General features: G+C 39.9%; 1 protein-coding gene across 1 annotated transcript in view; it reads left to right on the top strand.

Moving 5' to 3' along the window:
* Positions 1-24155, top strand: part of gpc5a (glypican 5a) — a 145756-nt gene that overhangs the window by 73376 nt on the left and 48225 nt on the right. Inside the window, exons 7-8 of the mRNA XM_005466889.3 lie at positions 1150-1270; positions 23168-23330. Of these exons, the coding sequence (XP_005466946.1) occupies positions 1150-1270; positions 23168-23330 (284 nt within the window). The remainder of the gene's footprint in view (positions 1-1149; positions 1271-23167; positions 23331-24155) is intronic.

Below are 24155 nucleotides of genomic sequence, written 5' to 3' on the forward strand. Positions count from 1 at the left end.
ATCTGAGAGGCCAATCAATGAGTGATGATGCTTAACAATGAAGCTGTTGCTAATCAGACGCTTTCCAGATGGTATTTCATGGTGGATCACAGTCTAATGGTACTTTTCTGTGTTCATAATCATTTTTGACAATATTCCCAACACCACTGGCTGAAATGCAGCTCCAAACCATTTACAGTGGAGGCTCTGACATGATTTTATACACTCACAGTTGGACCTCTCCTCTCCTCCTCTGTACATATTGATGACGATTTAAAGCAAACATTTCAAATGTGGATTCATTACTCCATCAGACCTGTTGTCACTGGTTTTCAGGTCAGTTCTTGTGTAATTTGGCACACCTCAGCCTTTTCTCCCTGTTTCCCTTCCTTAAGAATGGCTTCTTGACAGCCATCCTTTCACTGAGACCATTTCTGATGAGGCTTCAGTGAACAGTAGATGGATCAGCTGAAGGATCATCTCCCAGGCCCCGTGTCAGGTCTTTGCTGGATTTTGTTTTATTCCTTAGAAACATGACTTTCAGACACTGCTCGTCTGCTGTAGATAGAGTTTTTTTTAAGGCTTGCCTCTTCTTTTGTCCTCCACTTGTCCAGCCTTTTTAAAGACACCATGCTGGGATTTTCAGCCAAGTTTTCAAGTTTCAGCTAACAGCTGAAAACTGTTATTTTTTGCAAAAAATACTGTTTTATTCAAACTGTGTCATCTTTCCCATTTTTTGTAGATTTACTAAAGAAATTGGAAGAAATTATACGCTAATAACAAAGTGCCTAAAGACACAAATTAAAATAGATTTCTTCCTAGAACTAGTTCTCACAACCACTTAAAAAAATCAAAGAAAGCAAAATATAAAGAAATGAGAGGTGGCCCAAGACTTTTACATAACACTGCAGATCATCAGATGTCATTATGAGCTGCATGTTTCTTGTGAGACGTGGTGACGTCTGTAAATCGGCTGATGAAAATGTGTGAAATTGTTTCAATATGTTGGACATTATGCAAGACATGTAAACGCTGTACAGGTAAAAAGTGCTATAAAAACTATATGATATGAATTATCTGTGAAATGTACCTCACTGGTATTATTTAAAATGACCGGAAGGCATCTGAATATACTTACAGACCCTCTGTCCTCTGTTCTTGTGTTCACAGCTACACTCTCCGTGTGGTCGGAAACGGAATCAAAGCTCAGATCGCCAACCCCGAAGTCAAAGTGAAAGGAGCTGACCCCGTCATAAATCAGATCATTGACAAGCTCAAGCACATCAATCAGGTGAGAGCCGCTCGTGCTTTGTACATATTTACACAGGATTTTATGATTTCATCATTAAATGGGTCTCTCCCTTCCTTTAAAGTCGACATCCCCACCCCTCGCTCTGTCAGACATATGGGAACTGCCTCCTGAGGCAATCTGGTAATTCTCTGTGCTTCTTGGCACCTTTATGAGACATTACGGTAGGCGTCCTTTGTTAGCTGCTCGTAAAGCTGAAGGCCTCTACCTTTGATTCTCAACAAATTAATTCATTTATATCATCCTTCATATTACCGGTAAGCACTGGCTTATTGAAAACTATTCTCAAATGCAAAATCATTTCTAGGCAATGAATGGGAAAAAAAATCAATCATTACACGTTTAGAAACCCATTTGATCCGCTTTGTGTGTCCTTATATTTACACAATTCTTTTTCTGCTCTTTGTCAAAATCAATGTAGCTTTTCTATCACCCCCTCTGCTTTTATGCACGTTTGTGCTGCTGTGGCTCCTTTCAGTGCTGTTTATCTCTGACGATGATGAGATTAGAACAGTTTACGGGAGCACTCTCTCTTCTGCAGCTCCAATAACAGCTGCCATAGCTTCCCTTTGGGTTGTTCCACTGCAGCAGCGGCAGCTTCACATGTCTGTTGCTTTGGTTTCCCAAGTGGCAGGCTGAAGGCCAGGTCATCTCTCTTGACCTCATGCTGGCACCCCCTCTCTGACTAATTCACACCATCTGTGGGATGTCAGAACACATAAATCTATATCATAACCATTTGAGAGTCCCTGATCTGCCTCGTTGACATTCACCATGTATTTATTTTTTGGTGTGTGCCTTTTTGCTGCTGGCATCTTAAATGTGCTTCTTTATGTGACCTTGTGGTTCTGTGAATGTTTTATTTAATGGAGAAAGACTCAGAAATTGTTTTTCTGCTGCCAAGTAAGTATGAAACGGATGATCAGCGGCTGAGCCTATATTATGCAGTCATTCATAATCCACTGAGTTAATGTAACTTGAAATCCTATATGTAGTACACTCGGCTATTTTAGCACACTTTTTTGGTTTTTTGTCAGTCTGCTGTCTTAGACTCAGCCAGAATTAAAAACCAAACGATGATCAGCGTTTTGCTCATTGAATCCTCTGTATCTCTGTCAGTTTGCAAGATTGATCTTCAGTAATATCATCAGCTTCATGACATATAGCTAAAGATTTGTGTCTAACGGTGGCGCATTTGTATTATGAAATCTTTATTTCATCAGCCAGTCTCATTAAGATTCTCTCTCGGGTGTCTGTTTTACAAGCGAGACCTAAGGATGAGAAGCATTCATAAGAAAATGATTAGCAAATGGAACAACAACACGATAAACAGAAACATTGGCGACAGTTGCAAGAATCATGCTGTACTTTTGACTTTCTGCTTAAATCTGCTTAAATCTGCAGTAAATTGTTTTGGTCATTTGACTCCGTTAAAAGTCAAAAAGAGTCTTAAAAATAGCCAGAATTAAGCATACTCTAACAGATCTGCATGTAGGAGTCATTTGAGCTAAGCACATTTAATCTTCAAATATGTTCATGTTTGAAATGTTGCAGAAATTTTTGGCTCTCTGTGCAGTGCATAAAAAAATGGCATACATGTAGTTTGACACCGAGGCAGCATGGTGGTCAGTATTGCCGCGTAGTAAGAAGGTCCTGGGTTCGAATCTGCAATTAGTGAGGTTAATTGGTGATTCTAAATTGCCCATAGGTGCGAGTGTGAGTGTTGTTTGTCTCTCTGTGTGTTACGTTCCAGCCTCTCCCTGTGATTCTGAATTGGATAAGTGGAAGAGAATGAATAGATAGTAAGACAGCCTAAATAGACCTTAAGGGATCTCTAATTAAGGGACTTGATCACCTTTTGAAATCAATATACTCGGCAGCATAAATCTGTCATTGTAAAGAGGCTAAAGTGAAAGCAGGACCGATGGTAGCCATGTGGTTCTGCAGTACTTTGATCGATACAAACAGCTATGTCTGCAATTTTTTTGCACTGTGCAGAAAGCCAAAAATTTTCAGCAACATTTCAAATATGAGTATATTTGAGGATTTGCTGTTTAGCTGCTTCAGATGACTCCTACATGTAGATCTAATTCGTTAGTTTACGTTTAATTTTGATTGTTTTTAGAGTCTTACTGACTTTTAATTGACTGGTAATTTAGTCGCTGGCAGCTTCCCTAATTAAGCCAATGAGTTGCCATCTTTCCCAGTTTTAGCTTTTACTGCGTGTGCATAAATACCTACATGTTACATCACTGCTATGTTACCTAAGAGCAGGAAATCTGTGTGAATTCAGTTGGTCTTACAGCATGTCGCGTTGTTTAAACAGGCTTTTTGCACTGCCATTTGGAGGTCTGTGCTGCTGCTCACTTTTCCCCTGGCCTTCCATGCAACCTTGTGAAAGTGCTGGGTGTTGTTTAAGAGGGTCTTCACTGCTGTGCTCAGGTTTTACCCCCAACTTACATATATAAGGAGAGGTGGGCCCTCAACAGAGCCATACTGCCTAGACTACTTTATATTTGGCAGTTTATAAACTGACCATAACTGTAGTTCAGGCCTGCCCGAAAGTCAAGTGAACCCTAACAACTGCACAGCTGATAACTGCTGATAATGCACATAGGCTTGTGGATCAGCTGATACCATTCTGTGCATCCAGCTGGCGAGTCTTATATAAGTTACTTATTCAAGCTGCTGAAAAACTACTTACCTTCCTGTGCAAGCTGCTTTGAAACCCACCTCCACCCTAGATCCTTTTTAGAGTTATGCCTGTTTTTGTTGATGCCTGCTGTATTCTTTGCTTTAGGGGTGTTTTTGCTGCTGTGCTGTCTACTTCAGGTTTTATATGTGCATATGGAAGGGAAAGTTGTGCTCTTCAGTCTCTTTCAGTTTGAGCAAGACAGAACTGAAGTAGTGCTGGCTGGATTGATATTTAAAGATGTTGATTAATCAACTAATTTTTGCTGAGGAGTCTATTAAATGTTGTTAATGCTATCTAAGTTTAAATGTTGATTTCTATTTAAAGTACCAAAAAAGATGCTTTATACTGTGAATGATTTATAAAAATTAAATTGATTTTTATGCTTTTCCCCTGTGAAATATACCAGTGACTAATTGTTCAGTTTGTTTATATGGTGAAAAATGCTGGTTCTCTTTAGTTTCTTCCTCGTCTCTTTTCTCCTTTTTCTTCAAGTGTCACTTGTATTCTTCCTTATGCCGCGTTTTAAAAAGGAGAAAGTCTGTGACCTCATTTGTGGCATCACAAACAGTGATAAAAAGTGACACTTGGGCACAACACTGACATGTAGCTCATTATCACATTACTCTCTCATCTGATAATCAAATTTTTGGCGTGTGAAGAAACTTACTGAGATACATCTGATTTTCAGGAAATGCACACAATGTGAGGTGTCATTTCATAGTCACAGTTTTTTTTCTTTTGTTTTTGAATAATAATCTGTCTTTGTACGATCTTACATTTCAGACAAAATCTCTGGAACAATAAAAATGAGAGTTCTGTGAAAAGTTAGTTATTTCAATTATATTTGAATTTCTAACGTGCCAGTGTTGGAATAAACTAAATTCGGTGGCTGCTGGCTGTTTTTAAACAAAGCCAGTTGTTAAATTACTGAAATAAATATATTTACAGAACTTACTCAATAAAATTAGCGTGAACTTTGATCAATTTTAATCCAAAGCAGCTTTGCAACATGCAGCGATGATGTACACTGAGTAATGTCCAAAGCGAGGGTGTCAAACATAAGGTCCAGGGACCAGAAGCAGCCTGGCACAGACTCCAATCTGCCTTTGGAAAATATGACAGGGAGCATAAATAATTCATACTATAGCACAGTAATTAAAAAACAGATAAGCTATTAAATAACAGAAAAGTTTCTGTTCTCTCACTATGACAATATAAGCTTCTGGGTTTTTTTGGTTTTTTTTTTTTTTACAATGGATCCAAAAAAAGGGACATTTTCTGTGAATTTACCGAAACTTTCTGTTTATAATTACAGGACAGTCTGGGCAATGAGCCATGTGATTTTTTTTCTGTAATTTTACACATTTTTTTTAAAATTTAAGCCCAAAGAGTCGTGCTGACAGATTTCTTTCTTTTACCGTAGCAGAGTTTCTATATCACATGGAAAATCTAAGACAATTAAGCTGTCTCAGAGATTAAATGTGCAGTTTAACAGGGGAGTTAAACTGCACATTTGAAAGGGGAGTTTCAGTGGTCTGGCCCACTTAAGGTCAAAGTGGGCTGTATGTGGCTCTTCATATGAAAGAAACCACCTATGTCCACTGTGAGCGACCATCTTTGAAGAAAGGCGATGGCTTACAACACCAACTGTCTGCCATCTATAATCCAGTTTTGAGATCCCTTCCCAGACGCCTTAACGCCCACTCACATCCTGGGCCATCTGACCTCAGTAAATCACATGATAGGGTGGGGCTAGTTTCACAGTGGGTTAACTCGAAACCTTGGCTGATTGTGACCTACAGCCGTTTTCATACCTTGGCTCGTGTGATTAGGTAGAGGATCAATAGGGGGTCCATGTCCACTCAAACAGAGTTTAAATCTTGGACTCTCCATTATTTGACCCTAGAACTGAAGAAGCTTCTCGGATGAGAGGTGAAACGTCTTCAGGCAACTTAAAGAAGTCCAGACGCTTTTCTTTCCAAGCTCCTTAGACCTCTTGATATGAAATGAATTTGACATCTCTAGTCTGAAGCTTAAAAAATACATTGTGAGATTGCAGTTAGTTTTGCGTACAGAGTTAGGCACCATTGCAGCAGGCTGGTAAAACAATTTTTTTTTAGCATGCACAAGCGGTATCCACTGCTCTCATCAGCTGTCACAAAGAGGCATTGAGGTGTGCAGTTCACGGTTTTGAATGAAATGCTTTAGAGCTACTGGATGGCTTCTCTTAAAATGTGTTTTAAAGTTTTGTGTCCTCCTCAGTAAGAACATAAATGTAAAAACACATATTGGGCCATGTTTGCAAGTTTATGGTGCAAATGAAATGTAAGCAGCTCGCCTCATGTGTAAACATCTGGGATACTTTAAAATATGCATCTACCGCGTGACCTGTATGAGACAGACCGCTGAAAAACATGTTGACACATCGCAGCCTACTTCAGATCTGCGGGTCAGCGTGAATCTGATGAACATCATTTGTGCAATAAAATGTTCAGACAACTCTGCCCACAAACGTGTTTCTTGGAACAAAGCTTCCTTTACTCGCTCAGGTGTTTCAAGAATATCGACGCTGACTACACAGCACATAAATGTTAGCAAATCACAGATGGCACCGTGTCCCAGGGAGTATGAATAGTACCCAGATAAAATGCCAGACGATAATAGTTTTTCTGTTAATTAAACAGAGTTAAACACAGACGCCTTTTTGTGTTTGCTGCTAATAATATCATTTTCACTATAAAGCAAATAGTCTTCCACTAAAGTGTGAAAACAAATGCTGTTATCGTGATCAGCAAAAATTTTCGTGACATTAATTAGTTTGCTCGTTTGGCTAAGCGGACCATAAACTAAAGTCTGATTGCGAACGTGGAAGGATACAGAGGGGAAAGTGCGTTTGTGACTTTCTCCAAAAATGTACATATTTGAACAGATAAAGCAGAAGTAATACAGAAAGCAAAAGACGCCTCTTGATCAGGCTCTTGGAGACATCAGTCTCCAGTAATTCAGGACAAACTTGGCGACGTTGCGTTCCAGCTTTGAAATTGTGCTGCCAGTTTCCCCTTTACTTTTGCTTCCTAAAGTCAATTTTAAATTGGCCAATTCTGGATGTTCCACAAGTGTCTGGTTGACTGTGATGGCTGTTCAATAAGCAGTTTTATGTGGAAAGGAGAGCCCTCGACAGTCTGATTTTTGTAGTTAAAACCTACTCGTGTTTAAATACAACATTTGCCCTTCTGCACACGCTCTGTTCGCCAAGTCTTCGTGGTGTGTGCCAGCACAGCCTCCGGCACATGCAGACGAAATAAAAATACAGATTCTGTGCTGATGCAGCAGGGTAAATGCTGACCCCTGCCTATTCGTGTGTAGTCACGATAGGAACCATCTACATCAGTCCTGTTTTTAGATTTTTATCGGGCTTTGTTTCAATGAATTCAAGATATAAGTAAATGAACCAAAAAACAAGAAGAAAAAACTGCACCGACACATTTAGTAAAAGTTAAACTGCGTCAGACTAATTCTCAATGGAAGTGCTTTATTATTGCTTCATATCAGTTAAAAATAATAACATATCACTGCCTATGCTTTCTCCTTACTGCTTTCCTGTATGTAGAGATTTCAGTAGCTACAGTACAGACAATATTCAGACTGTTTTTCACAACGTATTGCATCACTGAGATTTACTACTGAAAAGATCTTGAAAAATAGAAATGCCAACATTGTTGTTCAAATAGTGATTGCAGCAAGACACGATGTGTATAAAAACTAACAATGGCAAGCGACTGAACAGCCATTCAGATCATCTAAACCAGCTTTCTGACTGCAGAAGCTTTAAACGCCTTGAAAATACAGTTAGCACATATCTTGGCTGTAACCTCTTTTTTTTTTTAACTTGGTACTACAAATCTTATGTTAGATGAGGTTGGATTTCATTATTCATGACAAGAGAGAAGCTTCTAGAGAGTTTATTCTAACTCAAACTATGACATTTTCAAATCTATCCAAATAGCGACAGAAGACCAAAAGGTCTCAAAAGTGTCCAGACTTGAATACAAGTCTCCAAATATAGATTTTGATTTATACCTTTACTCCTCCCTTTTCTTCAAAGCAGGGATTTCATGGGGACTTTTTTGTTTTTTTACCCCTCAGCTGTAAGAGGTTCATGGGGAATTGTGGTTATCCCGCCAGGGGTTTGGGTGGGTGGCGTGGACATCCAAGATTTTGAATACAATAACCCGAGAATGGGGTGGCAGAGGATTTCCAAATGACACCATCAACTAAAAATCTTAGACCAGTGGCGTCCTCAAGGCCTCAAGGTCAAGGTCAGAGGTCGAATTTTCTGAAAATCAACGTAGGATTTTGAAATTCATCAAATACTCAAAATCTACTAAAAATCTCACATGAGTTTGAATCTCAGGTCAAATTTTCCAATAATCACCTTGGATACCACAGGTGGATCTACTAGGAAGCTAAGGGTAGCACTGGCAGCTGCCAGTATTTTACTTTACACGGTTATAATGCACAGTTAGTGCAGCAGGGAATCCATCAGTACAAACCAGTGTGATACAAAAAAGGGGCAGAATCGGTTAATAGTCCATTTGAGAGCAGAACTTCAGTGGAGATGCACATACAAGGTAATATGGCTGTAAGGTGGTCAATTAGATACATAAAGGATTTAGCTAGCAAAATCAGTTAATAACTAATCTATCAGAGTACATTCTACCTGCAGCACCCACCACAGCCTGTAATTTATTCTACCAGCCAAGCAAATTGATATTTTTTACACAATAATTCCAGTAATCAGCAGAATTAAAAACCTGTTGTCAAGCATGCTTTTTCAGATATTTAACTGACAGACATGTTTTTCAGTGTTTTTCCTTCATGTTCAGCAGTGTGGGTGTTGCAGTGCTTTTTAAAAAAGGAAAGAAAATACTCAGTTAGTCAATCTATGGCACAGCCACTTCAGTCAACTTTGCTTTTTAGTTTTATCAAAGTCCTTCTGGAAGTAAGCCTTGCCACTCAACACCTATCTTGGAAATGCCTCTGGGCACTTACTTCAGGCTAACGAGACCAGGCCCCTAAATGAATGAGGAAGTAAAGCATTACTGGAGTTTCAGTGTTGACTAGGCTGTAAAATCTGCTTGTATAGAATTACAAGTTCAGTCTGAAGGGAAAAAAATAGTTTGGAGACTTTTCCCCAAAAAGCCTTTTTTATTCTTACATGTTATCCTTCTGCTGTGCATTTGCAAAGCTTTATTTATGGCTTGATTCGGCGTGCATGTCATCTCACCAGAGCACTTGAAAGAAACCTTACCTTTATTCCTCATAGTACCTATATCATTAATACAGAAACCATCCATTACACAGTTAAACATCAGCCCTGCGCTTGCATCAGGGCCACATGTTTCCCACTTTGGGTGTTGTAAAGCACATTATTGAATTTTTGCCATAAATTTCCCCTACTGTGTCTCCGCTTTCAGGATGAGAACTTGCGGAAATGAGCTGTCTTTTATGTTTTCAGGGAAACTCTCTTGTTAGGGAGGCTGGCTGATACAAATGTTCAGACAATCACACTTAAAATGTTGAGCTCGGACTTTCTGAAGCAGCAAATTTGTAAGAGAGCAAAATGGCATCTTAAGGGCTTGTGCTTTTACTTCTGAGAAAGGAGAAATATGGAAACTGTGTGTGTTTTTGTAGTAGTCGGCAATGGAGGAAGGTAAAACTTTACAAATGATCTTGTATCTAAGAACTTTAAATTATACATCTGGCACGATTCATCTAGCAGCTTGTGCATTCACAATCCTTCAGTCTAGTTATTATCATCTGGCTGGGACTTGATTTGCAAATGGGTCTGATTTGCAAATAGTTCTGATTGGCATGTCATTAGCTGCTGAAGTGCGGCACAAGTGTCAGCCAGAGTGTATGACCTGAATTCATTTTAAACTGTCAGATTTTTATTTCTCTACCATTTCATGTGCTGATCGCCTATGTTATGAGGCATGCAGCATGGTTTTACACACCAGGGAGTGCTAAGAAGTGGCTGTGATTCACAGCCAGTGTGGCTTTTTAAAAAAGGAGACTTGGTCCTGGGAAGGATATTTGGGTTCATATTTCAAATTCAGTCACTTTTAAATGCTGATCCTGAATTTCTGTGTGTGTTTATGTGTTGAGGGATGAGTCTGTGACCAGCAGAAACATCAATTATTTATTGCAGTGTACACACGAGTGGCTGTGTGCACATCTGCATATCCACTACATAAAACAGCATTATGCAAATCATTATAGTGGGGGTTAACTTAATATGATGAAACTTGTCTTAAAGTATGCACACTCTTTTCTAGAGAAAGAAGGAAGTGTACACTGAAATACGGATAAAGGCAAAAGGTGGCATTCTATTATCTTTAAAGACGCTGCCGTTGGGCATTTGTATGAGGATAAGAGTGATGTAGCCATGCAAATGTTGATTTTCATGTTTTCAATCTACATATCAGAAATGTTTTCATTCATCTGCCCCTGACCTTGACTAACCAGAGCACAGAAGCTTCTCCGAGTTTTGGCACCAAATGGAAATATATCATTACTATTCTGCACCCGAGACCACAGAAAACACAAAACGGCAATGCATCTATTGACAAATTCATCATACAATCTGAGTGTACAAACTCTAGATTTCATCATCTTGCTCATCAGCAGCTCTTTCCTATGAATTATTTGTGGGCTCCTCTCCTTCCTTGCCTGTCCTCTCCTCTTGATGTGGTAAAACCCATCAAGAATCTATAAGTAGGCTCTGTCCCTGTGTCTCTCAATCAAAATCAGGGGCAAGCAGCTCCTCACCCACTCTGCCGGCTGAATTATTTACCAGCCATTGATGTGGTGGTTGACCAGCAGTTTTGCTTGTGAATTATTCATATCGTCTCTCCTCTTAGTCCAAAGGATTAACACTGTGAATATATTCACATTTTATTTGTTGTGCTCCTGAACGCGTATTTCAAAATGCAGCATCTGAAAGTCCGGTTTGGGATTAAACCCAATCTTATTTATTACCATTATCCTCAAGTCTCAAGATGATTTTTTTAACACAACACATCCACTTAATTCCTGTTGCAGCTTAGGAGGGAGTGTGTAAAGTCATAAATGTCATTACTGTGCAAGTGTGTCTTAATTAGAGAAAAATCCCAGAACCTGCAGGATAATGATTTTTTTTTTTTTTAACCCACACAAGGTGTTTAAAACATTCAACGACAAATCCGGCTAAGCTGCCTACCCACAGATAAGTTTATCTTAAGTGAATGTATGCGATTATAGTTTAAGCAACAGCAGCATAATCCTCTTTGTGCACTTGGACATAGGTTGTGAAATTCAAGTTCTGCAGCACAGCAAAGTCCTCCAAAATCACACATGAATAATTCATGCTTCTTAATTTGAATTCACGTTCATGCCAAATTTTAAGAGCCACCTCTCAATCGCGTTTGCGTGTAGTTGATTTGGTTTGTGGTGGAGCGCGTTCTGCAAATACAGTGTTCATTTCAAATATAGTGACCTAATGCTGTCAGCTACAGTAACAGTGCTTATCCTTAGTATTTCATTAAAGCTGAACTGTTTTCTATAACAGATGTGAACTTTTAGAACAGCTACTTATGACTGCAGGGACATTGCAAGTAACTGGACAATTTATTAGGTACGCCTTGTTCATATTTAATACTTCACCGTGCAGATTCATTTTGTTTTCTGGCAAATTCCTATCCTACCATCTGAATGTTGCAGCAGGAATCAAGACTCTTCAGTCCAAGCAACATTTTCCCAATCTTCTGTTATCCAATTTTGGTGAGCATGTGTAAACTGAAGCCTCAGTTTCCTGTTCTTACCTGACAGGAGTGGTAGCCGGTGTCATCTCCTGCTGCTGTAGCCAATCTGCTTCAAGTTTCGACGTGTTGTGTTCTCAGAAATTATTTTCTGTACATACCTTGATTGTAATGAGTGGTTATTTGGGATATTGTTGCCTCTCTGACTGTCTGGCCATTCTTCTCTGATGTCTGAGACCACAGAACTGCAGCTAACTGGATATTTTCTCTTTTTTGGATCGTTCTCTGTAAAGTCTTGAGATGGTTGTGTATGAAAATCCCAGCAGAGCAGCAGTTTCTGAAATACTCCTACTTGGCACCAAGAGCCATGTCGCATTCCAAGTCGCTTAAATCCCCTTTGTTACATATTCCTAAATGTACTTTAGAGTGTCATCTTGTTCATGCCTACATGAAGTGAATCGCTGTCATGTGATTGGCTGATTAGATATTTGTGTTTAAAGGTGGTTAAACAGGTGTACCTAACAAAGTGGCTAAATAAAGAGACTTAATAAATAAATAAATAATTTATCATTTTTGGCAGCAGTGTCTTTTTTTTTTAAAAGTTGACTCATAGGAGAGCTTAACTTGAATGATAATATTCACTTTGTAGTCTAATATCTGCTCTGACCACTCAATCGCTGACCTGCTGCCTCTTTGTCGCTGATGCACTTGCTCTGCATAAACACACTGTCAGCGCCGCTGCTGACGAGAGGGAGATGGGCGATGACAGCGAGCGTCTCGGGAGCCGACTCGCACACTGACACTTTTTTTCTCCCCCCTGCTCTGACTGGCAAAAATGATCATTGTAAGATCTCTTCCCCCACCCTCTATTTACAGATAGCAGAACATGTTCAAAGGGAATACTAATGAGCTTAAAAATCTGCACAGGGCTTGATTCATTGCTTGGATGTCTGAAGGTGTGATTCATGTTGCCATATGACACCCTGCACCTCTTTAGGAAATGTACCCTGTACACGAGCGGCGATCCGGCAATGAAATGCTTTTAGTTGTCTGTGACAGTTTACCTGAAACTTTGAATTCTTTGGCAGTGTTTTTGGGGAGTGCTTGTACTTTGGTCTGTGAAATGCAGACTGAGTGGTTGTGTAGGCAGGATAAATATAGTGATAATGCCCTAACATTTACAAGATGCTGTAACATGGCAGTCACCTCTTTCCATTACTGTAGATGCAGCTGAAGTGCGTGCCTTAATGGTGCGAGGTCACAAATTGGAGTTGACAGCTGAGTGAAAATTGACAGCATCGTGGTGACATTTTCTGCTGTCTGCGTAGCGCTCGCTGAAACCATGGTTTCGCGTTTTAAAGACGGCGCAGGTCAAACAAATGAAACTGCAGCCAGAGTTTAATTAGTTCTTATTTTTTATTTGCTTCAATTGCTTCAGTCACATTTACTCCAAAGGCAGATGCCAAACAATACCCGTCTTAATAAAACCTCACTTTGTGCCCCCCCTCGATGCCAGATAGTATAACTGAGTGATACTTCAGAAAATGCAAATGAAACTCTGAGCTGCATGCTTTACGTAGTGTTTTAGTTTATGTATGTGTGCTTTTTGTTTTTTTGTTTTTTTAGCTTTTTTTAGGGGTGTTTGTGGGAAGTATTCATTATTCTCACTACCTGTAGGGAGAAACTGTCTTTGAAATAGCTGCTGCTTGATTTAATGCTTCGGTAGCGTTTTCCAGATGGCAGGAGGGAGAAAAGTGTGTGGGCTGGTTGACTGGTGTCCTTGATGATGCTTTGGGCTTTTCCTTATGCAGCAGGTGATGAAGATATCATAAGCCCATCGTAAGTGTGTGCCAGATTTTTTTTACGATTTTTTTTCAGGCAGGCTTTACTGTGTTTAGCAGCAGTTTTCAGTCCTGTCCAGTTGAAACTGCCAACATATATAGTGCGATGTAGCCAGTCAGAGTACGGCGCAGTGATGAAAGGTAAGCCAAGGCTCGGTTCCCATGCCAACTCGTTTAAGTCACCTTACGACTTCGAGTCTTTGTTGTGATTTTCTGAGCTGGTGGAGGAAGCAGCTGGCGTTATGACGAAGTTTGTGATGTGCACTGTGGTGAGTGTGGAACTTAATGCAATACATCAGGCGGCCAGGACTGTTTTAAGGGCGTGGAGTGGAGGATGCTAAACACACCGAAATGTATGTGTGCACAGTGCTGTGTAAAAGTCTTGGGCCATCCGTCCTTCCTTTAGATTATGCTATGAAACTGGGAATAGGTACAGCACTTTACATGTATACAAATACAGTATATAAGGCAAAAATGGAGTCTGTACAACTGCAATGAGCTTGAGTATCAATATTTGCTATGACCAACTTTATTCTGAACTCTTTTATGCAAGCTTTCCTGTAATTTCTTGACATAGTTTTCAGTTCTTCACACTTCTGGAAGGACATTGAAATGTCTTCCTCGGATGTTGGCTGCCTGTTGTTCCATGACCAAGCTTCCACTGCGTTTTACAGATGCCTGAACACACTCACTGCATGAGACCTGTGGCCGCCGATTTTCAGTCGAGTTCTTGTGCCTTTTCTCCCTGTTTCCCTTCCTTAAGAATGACTTGCACCCTTTCACTGAGGCCATTTCTGATGAGGCTTCAGTGAACAGTAGACGGACAGCTGAAGGGCCAAATGTGTCTCTCAGGTCCTGTGTCAGGTCTTTGCTGGATTTTCTCTCTGTTTTTTTTAACGTCATGACTTTCAGATGCTTTTCATCTTCTGTAGATAGACTTCTGGCCAAGTTTTCAGCTCTTTGTCAATCACGATATGGTAAAGCTGTATTATTCTTGGAATTTTTATAGATTCGACTAAAGAAAGGGGAACAAATGATGTGTTTTTGTGGCAGGCTGCTAGTAACAAAGTGCCTAAAGATCCAATTTAAAATGGGCTCTTTGGTAAGTTTGCTGTTCTGTGTCGACACAATACTGTTTTATCTGTTGCGCCTTCTTTTTTCTTCGAATGATACATGGGTCATTGTTAAGTGGCTTAAAAACAACCATTCCTCTGAAAATGGTCACGTACAAGGACTGGACTAAAAATAAGTAAAAAAGCAGCCACTGTCCAAAAAACAAAACAAAAAAACAAACCTTTGAAAGACCTTCAGGATGTCTGCAGAAGTATTCCTCAGACCACGTTAAAGAAATCAGAAGATTGTCTAGCCCTTGGATCCTTGGCACACTCCTGTAATACTCTATATTTACATTATTATTAAATATATTATTAAAACCACTGATATGAAGTTATTAATAGTCATCGCTATCATGTTGTTATAGTTGGGAAATCTTGTTTCATGTGGCTGTTACTTTGACACGCACTACCCGCAAAGACATCTATGATTCTCCGCCCAATAAGCATGCCCTCGATGGCAAGCACCACCTCCCGTCTCCTCAGCAGGAAACTGAACCACCACTCAACAGTTAAAGGACACAAAGTGTGTCCGAGGCAGTGACCCAGTCTTCATGCTCCCCATAGCCCAATCTGATCAAGCACCTGTGGGATATACTGGGGCAAATCGTTTCCATGGAGGCTCCACCTGGCAACCCACAGGACCCAAAGAATCCTCTGCTAATATGGTACCAGACACCATGGGACACCCCTGGACTCCCCAGGCCCCAGCTGCAATTTTTTTGCAGAATAAGTAAAAATAAGAGGCACCTAAACAAGCCTTTCATCATCTTTTGAGACTGTACACCCTCAGTTTCGTTCTGCGCCTCTTCTTCTTCAATGAGAAGGAAGCATAGAAAGTTCTTCCCACCAGAAATGTGAGCGGAGGAGTGGAAGCAACAGACAAATGAGGCACCCTTGCTTCTGAGCTGTCATTTCAAAAGCAATGTGACAGCAATGTGACATGTAGCGCAGCTGTATCCTGTGTTTATTGTTTTGTCGCAGCCTACTGCTGTATTTTATCTCCGATGTCAGATAAGCATAACAGTGTTCATGACACTTGTAGATCCAGGCCTGCTTTTAATCAAATGCACAATGTGCCTCAGTGCGACACGACTGTACAGATGTCGTGCACCTTTTAAAAAATTACACAAACGTGGAAAGGCAAAAAGATCATGAAGTAAGTCATCCTAAATAACTGAAATGACTTAAAAGGAAATATTTATTGCTAACCTCGGCTTCCTGCCCCTATTTGGATGTCCCATCTGTGTGTCACATGCCTTCTTCAGATAAACGGTTTACATTTGTGAAGCATTCAGCTGTCCATCCTCGATCACAGCTCCCGCAGCAGGCCTCTGCTCTCCTTGCTCTTTTCTCCTCCAGATGCATTTTTAGGTATTGAGACATCCTTCGAGGTGGTGCACTCAGATTGGTTTCCGGTTCACAGGGCTCATCGCTTTGGGGAAATGGGTGAGAAAATTTGGAGCCTTTCCCAGCTGACATAGGGCCAGAGGCAGGGTACACCCTGGAGAGGCACATCAACACACAGAGAGAAAGAAAGATACACTCTCGCATCTACACCTGCAGCCAACTTGGAATCATCAATTAACCTAACAAGCATTTCCTCACATTTGCGTGTTGGGTTAGTTTTTGCTTTAAGCCTCACAAAGACGATATTAACATCCCGATGTTTAGCAGGTACAGTCGTGTTAGTGTGCCAGGCCTCTGATTAGCATTGAAGGTTTAGTGGAGGGACTATATGGCCATAAGGTCTGTGATGTAAGGTATGGGAGAAGGTCACACTTTGACCCTATGATGACGCTAGAGGATGGTCCAGCGATCACACCACTCCTTAAAATTCAACCTCAGGGCACAATGAATATTGGTACCAAATTTTAATTAGAATCCATCCAATATTGATATTTAAGCCCCGACCAAATTACTGGAGTTACTGACAGACCCTTATTATCATTACTGAAACTTTAAGAGCAGAATCTTAATCTGTCGTGTTTGCATGTTGTTTGTGATGCGAGTTGCCGAATTCTTTGTAATTTGTGTCTATATTCCCCGCATATGGACGTGTAGTAAAAACAAAAGGAAGAAAGACGGGCAGAGTATGCACGATAAAACTCCTCCTAAATGCAATTTAAAACTCAGGGCCTTGAACAGGAGCTGTGTGGTCACCGCAACAGTGAAAATATGTTTCATTTTCTGCTGCTTTTCTGATATTGATTGGTTTGTAAAATGCTTTGGTAAGTGAGCGGTGGATGAGCCTCGGTGTCACTGAGGTGATGTTTTGCAACTTGAAGATAAAAAGCCATTTCTAAATCACTGCATGGCTGCGCTTGCACTGGCCTCTGAATATTGCGTAACACCAGTTTCTGTCTGAAGGCGCCAAAGCAAATGGTTTAGCACAGAATGGAGAGCGACACAAAATCCCACAAATAAACAAACCACGATTAAGAATGCAATAATCACAGTCTTCGCTTTCCACCTCGCCATCCCGTGTCCTCTGATATTTTCTGCCAATCTTGAAAAACGTTTCACTGAATTTGTGTTAAAAAAGCAGAGCAGAGTTACTTTACTCTGCGAGTTCAGAACGCCACAAAAGGAACTCTTTCTTTTTCTTTTTTTTTTCTTTTTGCCATTTTGCTTGGCGGTTAAATTGTCGCTAGCCGAACTTCTGTCTGTGACAGAATCCTATTAGATGCAGCCACTCTGGGCACAGCTCTCTCCCTTTGAAATAATAGCCTTTTACTGTACAGTGTAACTTAGGATCATAGCACAGAAGCCAAACATTGTACCTGTTTTTCAAGTCAGCCAGTTACCTCAAAGAAATGCAGGCTGACAAATGAAGGCGTGAGACTGTCAGAAGGACATGATTTACAAATCTGACTGATTTTTAAGTACAGTTGTTAATTATACTGGTTAATTAGACTGTGGGATTCTGCAGATTTCAGTATTGATCCAATACCAAGTAAATACAGGGCCATTATTGTATCAATACCAATACTTTTAAACCACCCTGTATAGAGGGAACTTATGTTGGGGAGAGCAGTGCCTCATGGTTTGATGATCACTAAATCACAGATTTTTCTTTCTTTCCACAATAATTAGTTAACACAACAAAACACACTTTTCAGCTTTTCATCTGTTTTGAAACTGGGTTTTTGGAGACCTCGAATGTAAATGTTCCTCTATGACTATTGTTTAAATGTGCTGTAGGCTGTGGAAAAAACAGATGTCAAACAAAAAGGTTTAGACATTTTTCATAGTGCATGTTTAAGGTGGGGTTTTTTTCCATTTCCCAGAAAAATAATTATTTATTTAACACAGTTCAGTGAGTTGCATAATGAGTTATTGAAGAGGAGATCCTATCGCGCTAGTATCGATTTAATACCAATATTAGTGTTGGCATCGATACCATTGATATTCGAATTGATCCGCCCACCTCTAGTTAATTAAAGTAAGTAGCAATGCATTAATGAAGCGGTGCTAAATCTGATGTAAATAAATGTCCAGTTTTCCTCACGATTCAGGCTGTTATAAGCAAAAGTTTGGATATATTTCATATCGGGAAGCAGCAGGTAAAAATTCTGTAATTTAGCTGGTTACAAAAAGTGTTTGCAAGCCGTGATGAAAGCCGTGACCTCCTGGGAAGCCCAAACGTTTCCAAGTAGCACACTTGCTGTTTAATATTTTTTTCTAATTTCTTTTTGTTAATAAAGTGGAATGGTGCGTGGATTTGTAGAAAATAATTTTATCATTTCTACTGGCTCTAAATTGTTGTGCAGTTTCCAAAGAAAAGGGGGAAAAAAGGCAATGAATTGGTGATACCTTTGTATTAAAAAAAAAAAATCACACAATGTGTGTAGTAGCAGAGTTGCTTCACACAAAGACAGTTTTGTTTGTGCACAGAGTCCTTGGTATTATTTGGTCATTTCTAACTCTCCACACACTCCAGTAACAGCCAGAGGCCTGCCCAAGGGGGGCTACCATGGGTTTGAGCGAATCAAAGCACCTGTCTCCCAGCCAGTGCTGGACAAAACCTCATGTCATTCACAGAGGAGAGGCTAATAACACTGTTAGGCAATTCAGGCTCACTTCATTGTATTTCAGAAAGAGCAGCGTGGCTGTTCAATACAATCCAACGCAGGGCAGTTATTTTCCTGCACAGGAAAAGCAGAAGAATCGAGTAGCCCGCTGATTGACATTCTTGGTCAGGCGTGATGAATGTTTCCTCAGCTGAAGGAACAAATGAGTTAGCTGTGAAATATTATTAGCTTATAAGGCTTGATTCATTGATTAGCGCCGTTTGGGGAATCGAGTCACCTGCCAGTGACCTTATAAAAACCAAACGCACATGCTTTTGCACATCAAAAGCACATAAAACGTGAGAGTGAAGCCCTGTCGTACAGGAATAAAGATGTCTATAAATAACAAAGTAAATTAAGCCGTTTTGCTTTCATATTATCACTGCCTGACCTTAACCTTTTTATATTTAGCTTTCATCTGAGTCTTATTATTTTCCTATCATTGTCTTACAGCAGCCTATAGCTGGCAATATACAGTTCTTCTTTTTGGCAGCAAATCCCATGAAAAGACCAAAACCAGCTTATAGCTGCAGGCTAGTGTATGTTTATTTAGGGTCAGTCAGTCTCTCAGCACTTTCTGACTTTCCTATCCTGCTGTGGCTCCCAGCCCATACCACCATTGGGTCTTTTTGAAGTGTATTGATGTCTTGAAAGCACAGCTCATGAATATAAACTCTCATTACAAAAAAAGTGAGTTTCCTGAAAAACATGAGAACTTACAGGGAGTGGAGATTTTGGGGCCTTTTCGTTTCATTAGTGGATATAATGTATGTTTGCAGAATCAGGATGAAGTATATATGGGATCGACTTGAAATCAACACTGTGGTCATCATAAAAAACGGTACGCCGCTGTGCAAAAGTCTTGAGCCACCGTCCATTTCTTTATATGCTGCTCCCAAGGAGCCAGACTGGTTTCTCTGGACATTGAAAAGAGTGAAAAAGCAGCCAGTGCAGTCCTTATATTGTAGAATAATTTTATTGTTTGATAAACCACTTCTTAACACTAACTTGTGAATCAATCAAGCATCAAACGATATCTGACTCAAAGGACGATCCAGTGTTGTCTCTTTAGCAACGATTATAGTAAACCATTATCTTTCACAAAAACACAGATATTGTTTCTTTAGTTGAACCTTTGAAAACTCCCAAAGATTTTTGTAACAATATGGTGATTCCCAAAGAGCTATTAGCTGAACACTTGGCATATCTCAGCATGGTGTGCTGTGTGTCCTTGAAAAATTACAGGAAATGGGACAAGTGGGAGACAAAAGAATAAGTAGCAAGCCCAAAAAAGAAAGAAAACTTCAAGAAATAGTAAAAAATCAAGCAAAAACCTGATGAAGCTGATCCATCTACTGGTCATCAAAACTTCATCAGAAATGGTCTCAGTGAAAAGGAGGCTTTCTAAAGGACCGAAAACATGGAGAAAAGGCTGAGGTACGCCAAATTACATCAGAACTAGACTGATAATTAGTGGCCATGTGTCTTATACAGTGAGCGTGTACAGCCAAGATCTGTCATGCATCATTTTATTTCAGTCTATGAAAAACATAGACGATAACACAGTTTGACAAGAATAAAATGTTATATATGGACCAGCAAGGTGATTCCCCAAGAGCTTGGGGCTGTGTGTAAAAATTGGGGAAAAAACAGAACGAAAGGCAGCATCCAAAGAAAAGGTTTGAATGTCCATCGAGATGCCTGAAGATGAGAATTCCTCAGAATTGTTGAAACACTGTTTTTGTCTTAAATACTGTATTTGCATACAGGTTTTCACGTTTCACCGCACCTGTTTCCCCTTTCCTTAGTAAAATATAAAGAAACGAGGGCTGGCTTAAGAATTAAACTGTTCATATAAAATTAGGAAATCTGCACCAGCTAGTTTGTTCTAAACAACAACAGAAATATGATATCAGACACTGGCTTTGCACTTCATGAGGAAGATCAGTATATTTTTTTAACAGGTTTTTATCTTTGGCTAACAGTACAGAAAATGTGTTGCTTATTGCCTTTATTTTTAGTATCAGACCCTCTGCAGTTTTTGACAAACCAATCAATTAGAGTAAACTTTGAACAGAAAAGTTTCTGCAGAATACAGAAGTGACCTGAGACGACTGAAGGTCATGTGTTTGAATTCTTCCGATTATGTATAAGAAAGCAGTTCTTTTCCCTCTCAGCCACACACATGCACACGGGCTTATTTATATATAGACATTAACCTTTCAACTCCATGCAGATGATGAATAGAATCTTAAATCTCGAGTCGTGTATTGTTTCCCATGTGCAGACTAATTACTGCTGGATGCTGTTTCCTTTAAAAATGGGCTCCGAGTTGACAGCCTTTGAACTCCACATAATGAGCCCTCAAGCAGTGCTCTGCCTCCTTCAGATTCAAACCTCCAGACCAGGCTAATTTCAGGCAACACAGAAACCCATTATTCTTCATAATGTATTAAACATTTGGCCATATTTCTGACATAATTAGAGAGAAAATCATGCTAATTACACACATGGAGGGAAAGCTTAGATTTTCCAATCTAACCTGTCACCAGTCAGCAGATGAGACTTCAGACCAGCGCACACATGTCCCGGCTCAGCCTTCCCAGCAACTCTGACTCCTTCCCTCTCCAGCCCTGAACCACAGCACTAACTAATTAGCATAGACACTACCTTTTTGATCAGTGCACACACGGACGCAGGCACACACACACACACACACACACAAAAATCTTTCTTGTTTCCAGTGACGCACCATGAATTTAAATGAACCAATTAGCGAATGCATTTCCCCTGGCGTTGGGTTTCTGCTGCACAGCAATGCATCAGAAAGGTTAGCTGGCCTGCAGACCACTGCGGCCAAGAAGGACGACTGTCATACACCTGATATATGGATTCTGTGAAGTGTACATTATAGCTGATGGTGATGATCTCTTAGTAAACAAATAAGGACATTTTACTATGTATTTATTCATTATTAAAAGTATTTCTTTTTTAGAGATCTTATTCAAAATCAGGACGCTGCAAAATTCAGGGCAGAAGTGTTTATTTACAAACAAAAGTCAGCTGCAGTGCAGTCGCTGTGGGGATTCATTGTTTCTCTATGCATTTCTTTTTTTTAACCAGAGGATTCAGGCTGATTGGCAACATAATGAGCAACTTCTCACATTTTTTTCCCATCTTTCCCACCGTTTCCCAACAACCTACAGTACCATGCAAAAGTCTTAAACTGACTTTCATTGCTTTATATTTTGCTAAGATAATGGCACTTGCAGAGTGTTCTGAATCACTAAAAATGAAGCCATTCCCAGTCAAAATTGTATGTTGGGTCTATATCTGACAGTGGATTTCTGTCAGATATAGATTTTGTACATCTGTGTCTAACATGCAGCCCAAAACAATGACACTGCCTCCACAGCAATAGACACCAGAGTTATTATAGTGTTGTGTTTTCTAATCAGCTGTTATTTTATTTAAGTTTGGTATTATTTTTTTTGTGTTGAGATGGTTTTAGTTTTTGTGAGTTTCATTTTAGTTTTTAGTGCTTTTAATGATTTTTGTATTCGGGGCATATGCCAGATGCAAGATTTAGGAAAATCAGTACAGGTATTACAATAAAAACACGTCCTTTTCAAAGCAGTTAACTCAACGTCTTGTACACAATCTCAAACATTTGCATCAAAGCCTCTGTGATAACAGATTTTACCAAAATAACAAAAGCTGAAACTAAGTGTATTTCCTCTCTGTATTTTGATTTTAGTTTTCTGAGCTCATCAAATCTTTTTTATTTTAAATTCTAGCCAATGTCTTTGTTCTAGTTAACTCATCAAGTTTTTAGTCTAGTTTTAGTTAACCACTTCTTCTTTCATCCTCCACTAGACCAGTTTTTTTCATTTCTTAAGGACACGCTGGAGAGACTACAAAGTTTTCAGCTGATAGCGCTCTGAGAATTCTTTGGCATCTGTTGTAGGTTCGGCTAAAAAAATCGTGAAGAAATGTCTTTTTGTCTAAAGATACAATTTAGAATTGGTAGTTTGCTAAGTTGTCTGTTATATGAACACACTACCCGGCTTCATCCTTTGAGTTAGGCGAATGATTCATAAGTCAGTTAAGTGGCTTAATTAAAAAAAAAAACATTCCTCTGAGAATTGCCGATTTTGAAAGAAAAACTTTAAAAGAAAGCCTCGAGAGAAGTCTGGCTCTTTTGAAGGTAGCTCAAGATTTTTTCACATTCCTGTTGTCTGTCATAATAATACATACTCGTAGATACCCAGAGCTCAAGGTAAAAGCATTCCAAGTCATGTATATATTTTTTTCTACTAAAAATGCCTAATTCTGTCTCTCTCTCTCTTTTTCAAAAAGCTGCTGCAGGGAAAGTCGATCCCTAAACTCGGCTCACTGGATCAGATTGAAACAGGAAGCGGCGATGCAGAGGGGCGGTACAGCGGGGACTGTGACGATGAGGACGGTTGTGCCGGTTCAGGTGCTGGTGAGGTTAAGAGGAAAGTCTCCAGAGTCTCCAAATGTAAGTCGCTCCCCTCTGTAACGTTGTTACTCAGCCGTCATCACCCGAGCACCAACATAAACCTGACAAATAAATCTAATAAAGGTTTCATAACACAAACAGACTGAATTGGGTGCAATGTAGCACCTTTATGGAGTCATACATATGTGTCTTCATATGCCTTTCACCTTATGAAGCACACATTCATTTATGCCATTTGTCCGTCTGCATGTTTAACGTTGCAGGATTTTAAGCGAAACCGTTCAAAAGCGCAGTTGCATAACACCATATTTCAATAAGACTTGCTCCACTCTCCACTTTATGACAGTAATAATAATAGTCATTAAAGATAATAGTTGCTATGGGGACATTATTGTAATCAAGGCCTGTTACTTTAAAAATTATTGCTCCTCAGTGGATCACTAACCCCTGATGAATCACAACTCTCCTCGTCTTCTTTTTTCTTTTTTTTAACCTTTTACACTCTCCTCTGCACACACAGATTCCTCCTCTCCTCTCCATCAAACATGCTAACAGCCTGATTAATCTCCCCTCTCTCGTTTTGCCTATGGCGACAATAAGGAAAAGAGAGCGGGAGGGGTGGGGGGTTGTCCAAACAAGCCATTCTGTCCGTGTAAATGTTTCCTCTACTGCTTGTCAGTCTGGCTGGAAGCTTTGGGCTGAGAGAAGCTGCTTAACAATCACTCATCTGAGGCTGCAGGGAGGCTCTGACATTTATCACCCATTACAGCAGATCCGCCCTTTACTTGTCATAGGCCAGATTAGCCTGTCCACCATATTTATGACCTGTCTGTCTGACCTCTGTCAAGCATCTGTCCCCTGCCG

Source organism: Oreochromis niloticus, linkage group LG1 (genome assembly GCF_001858045.2).
Source record: "Oreochromis niloticus isolate F11D_XX linkage group LG1, O_niloticus_UMD_NMBU, whole genome shotgun sequence".
Lineage (NCBI taxonomy): Eukaryota > Metazoa > Chordata > Actinopteri > Cichliformes > Cichlidae > Oreochromis > Oreochromis niloticus.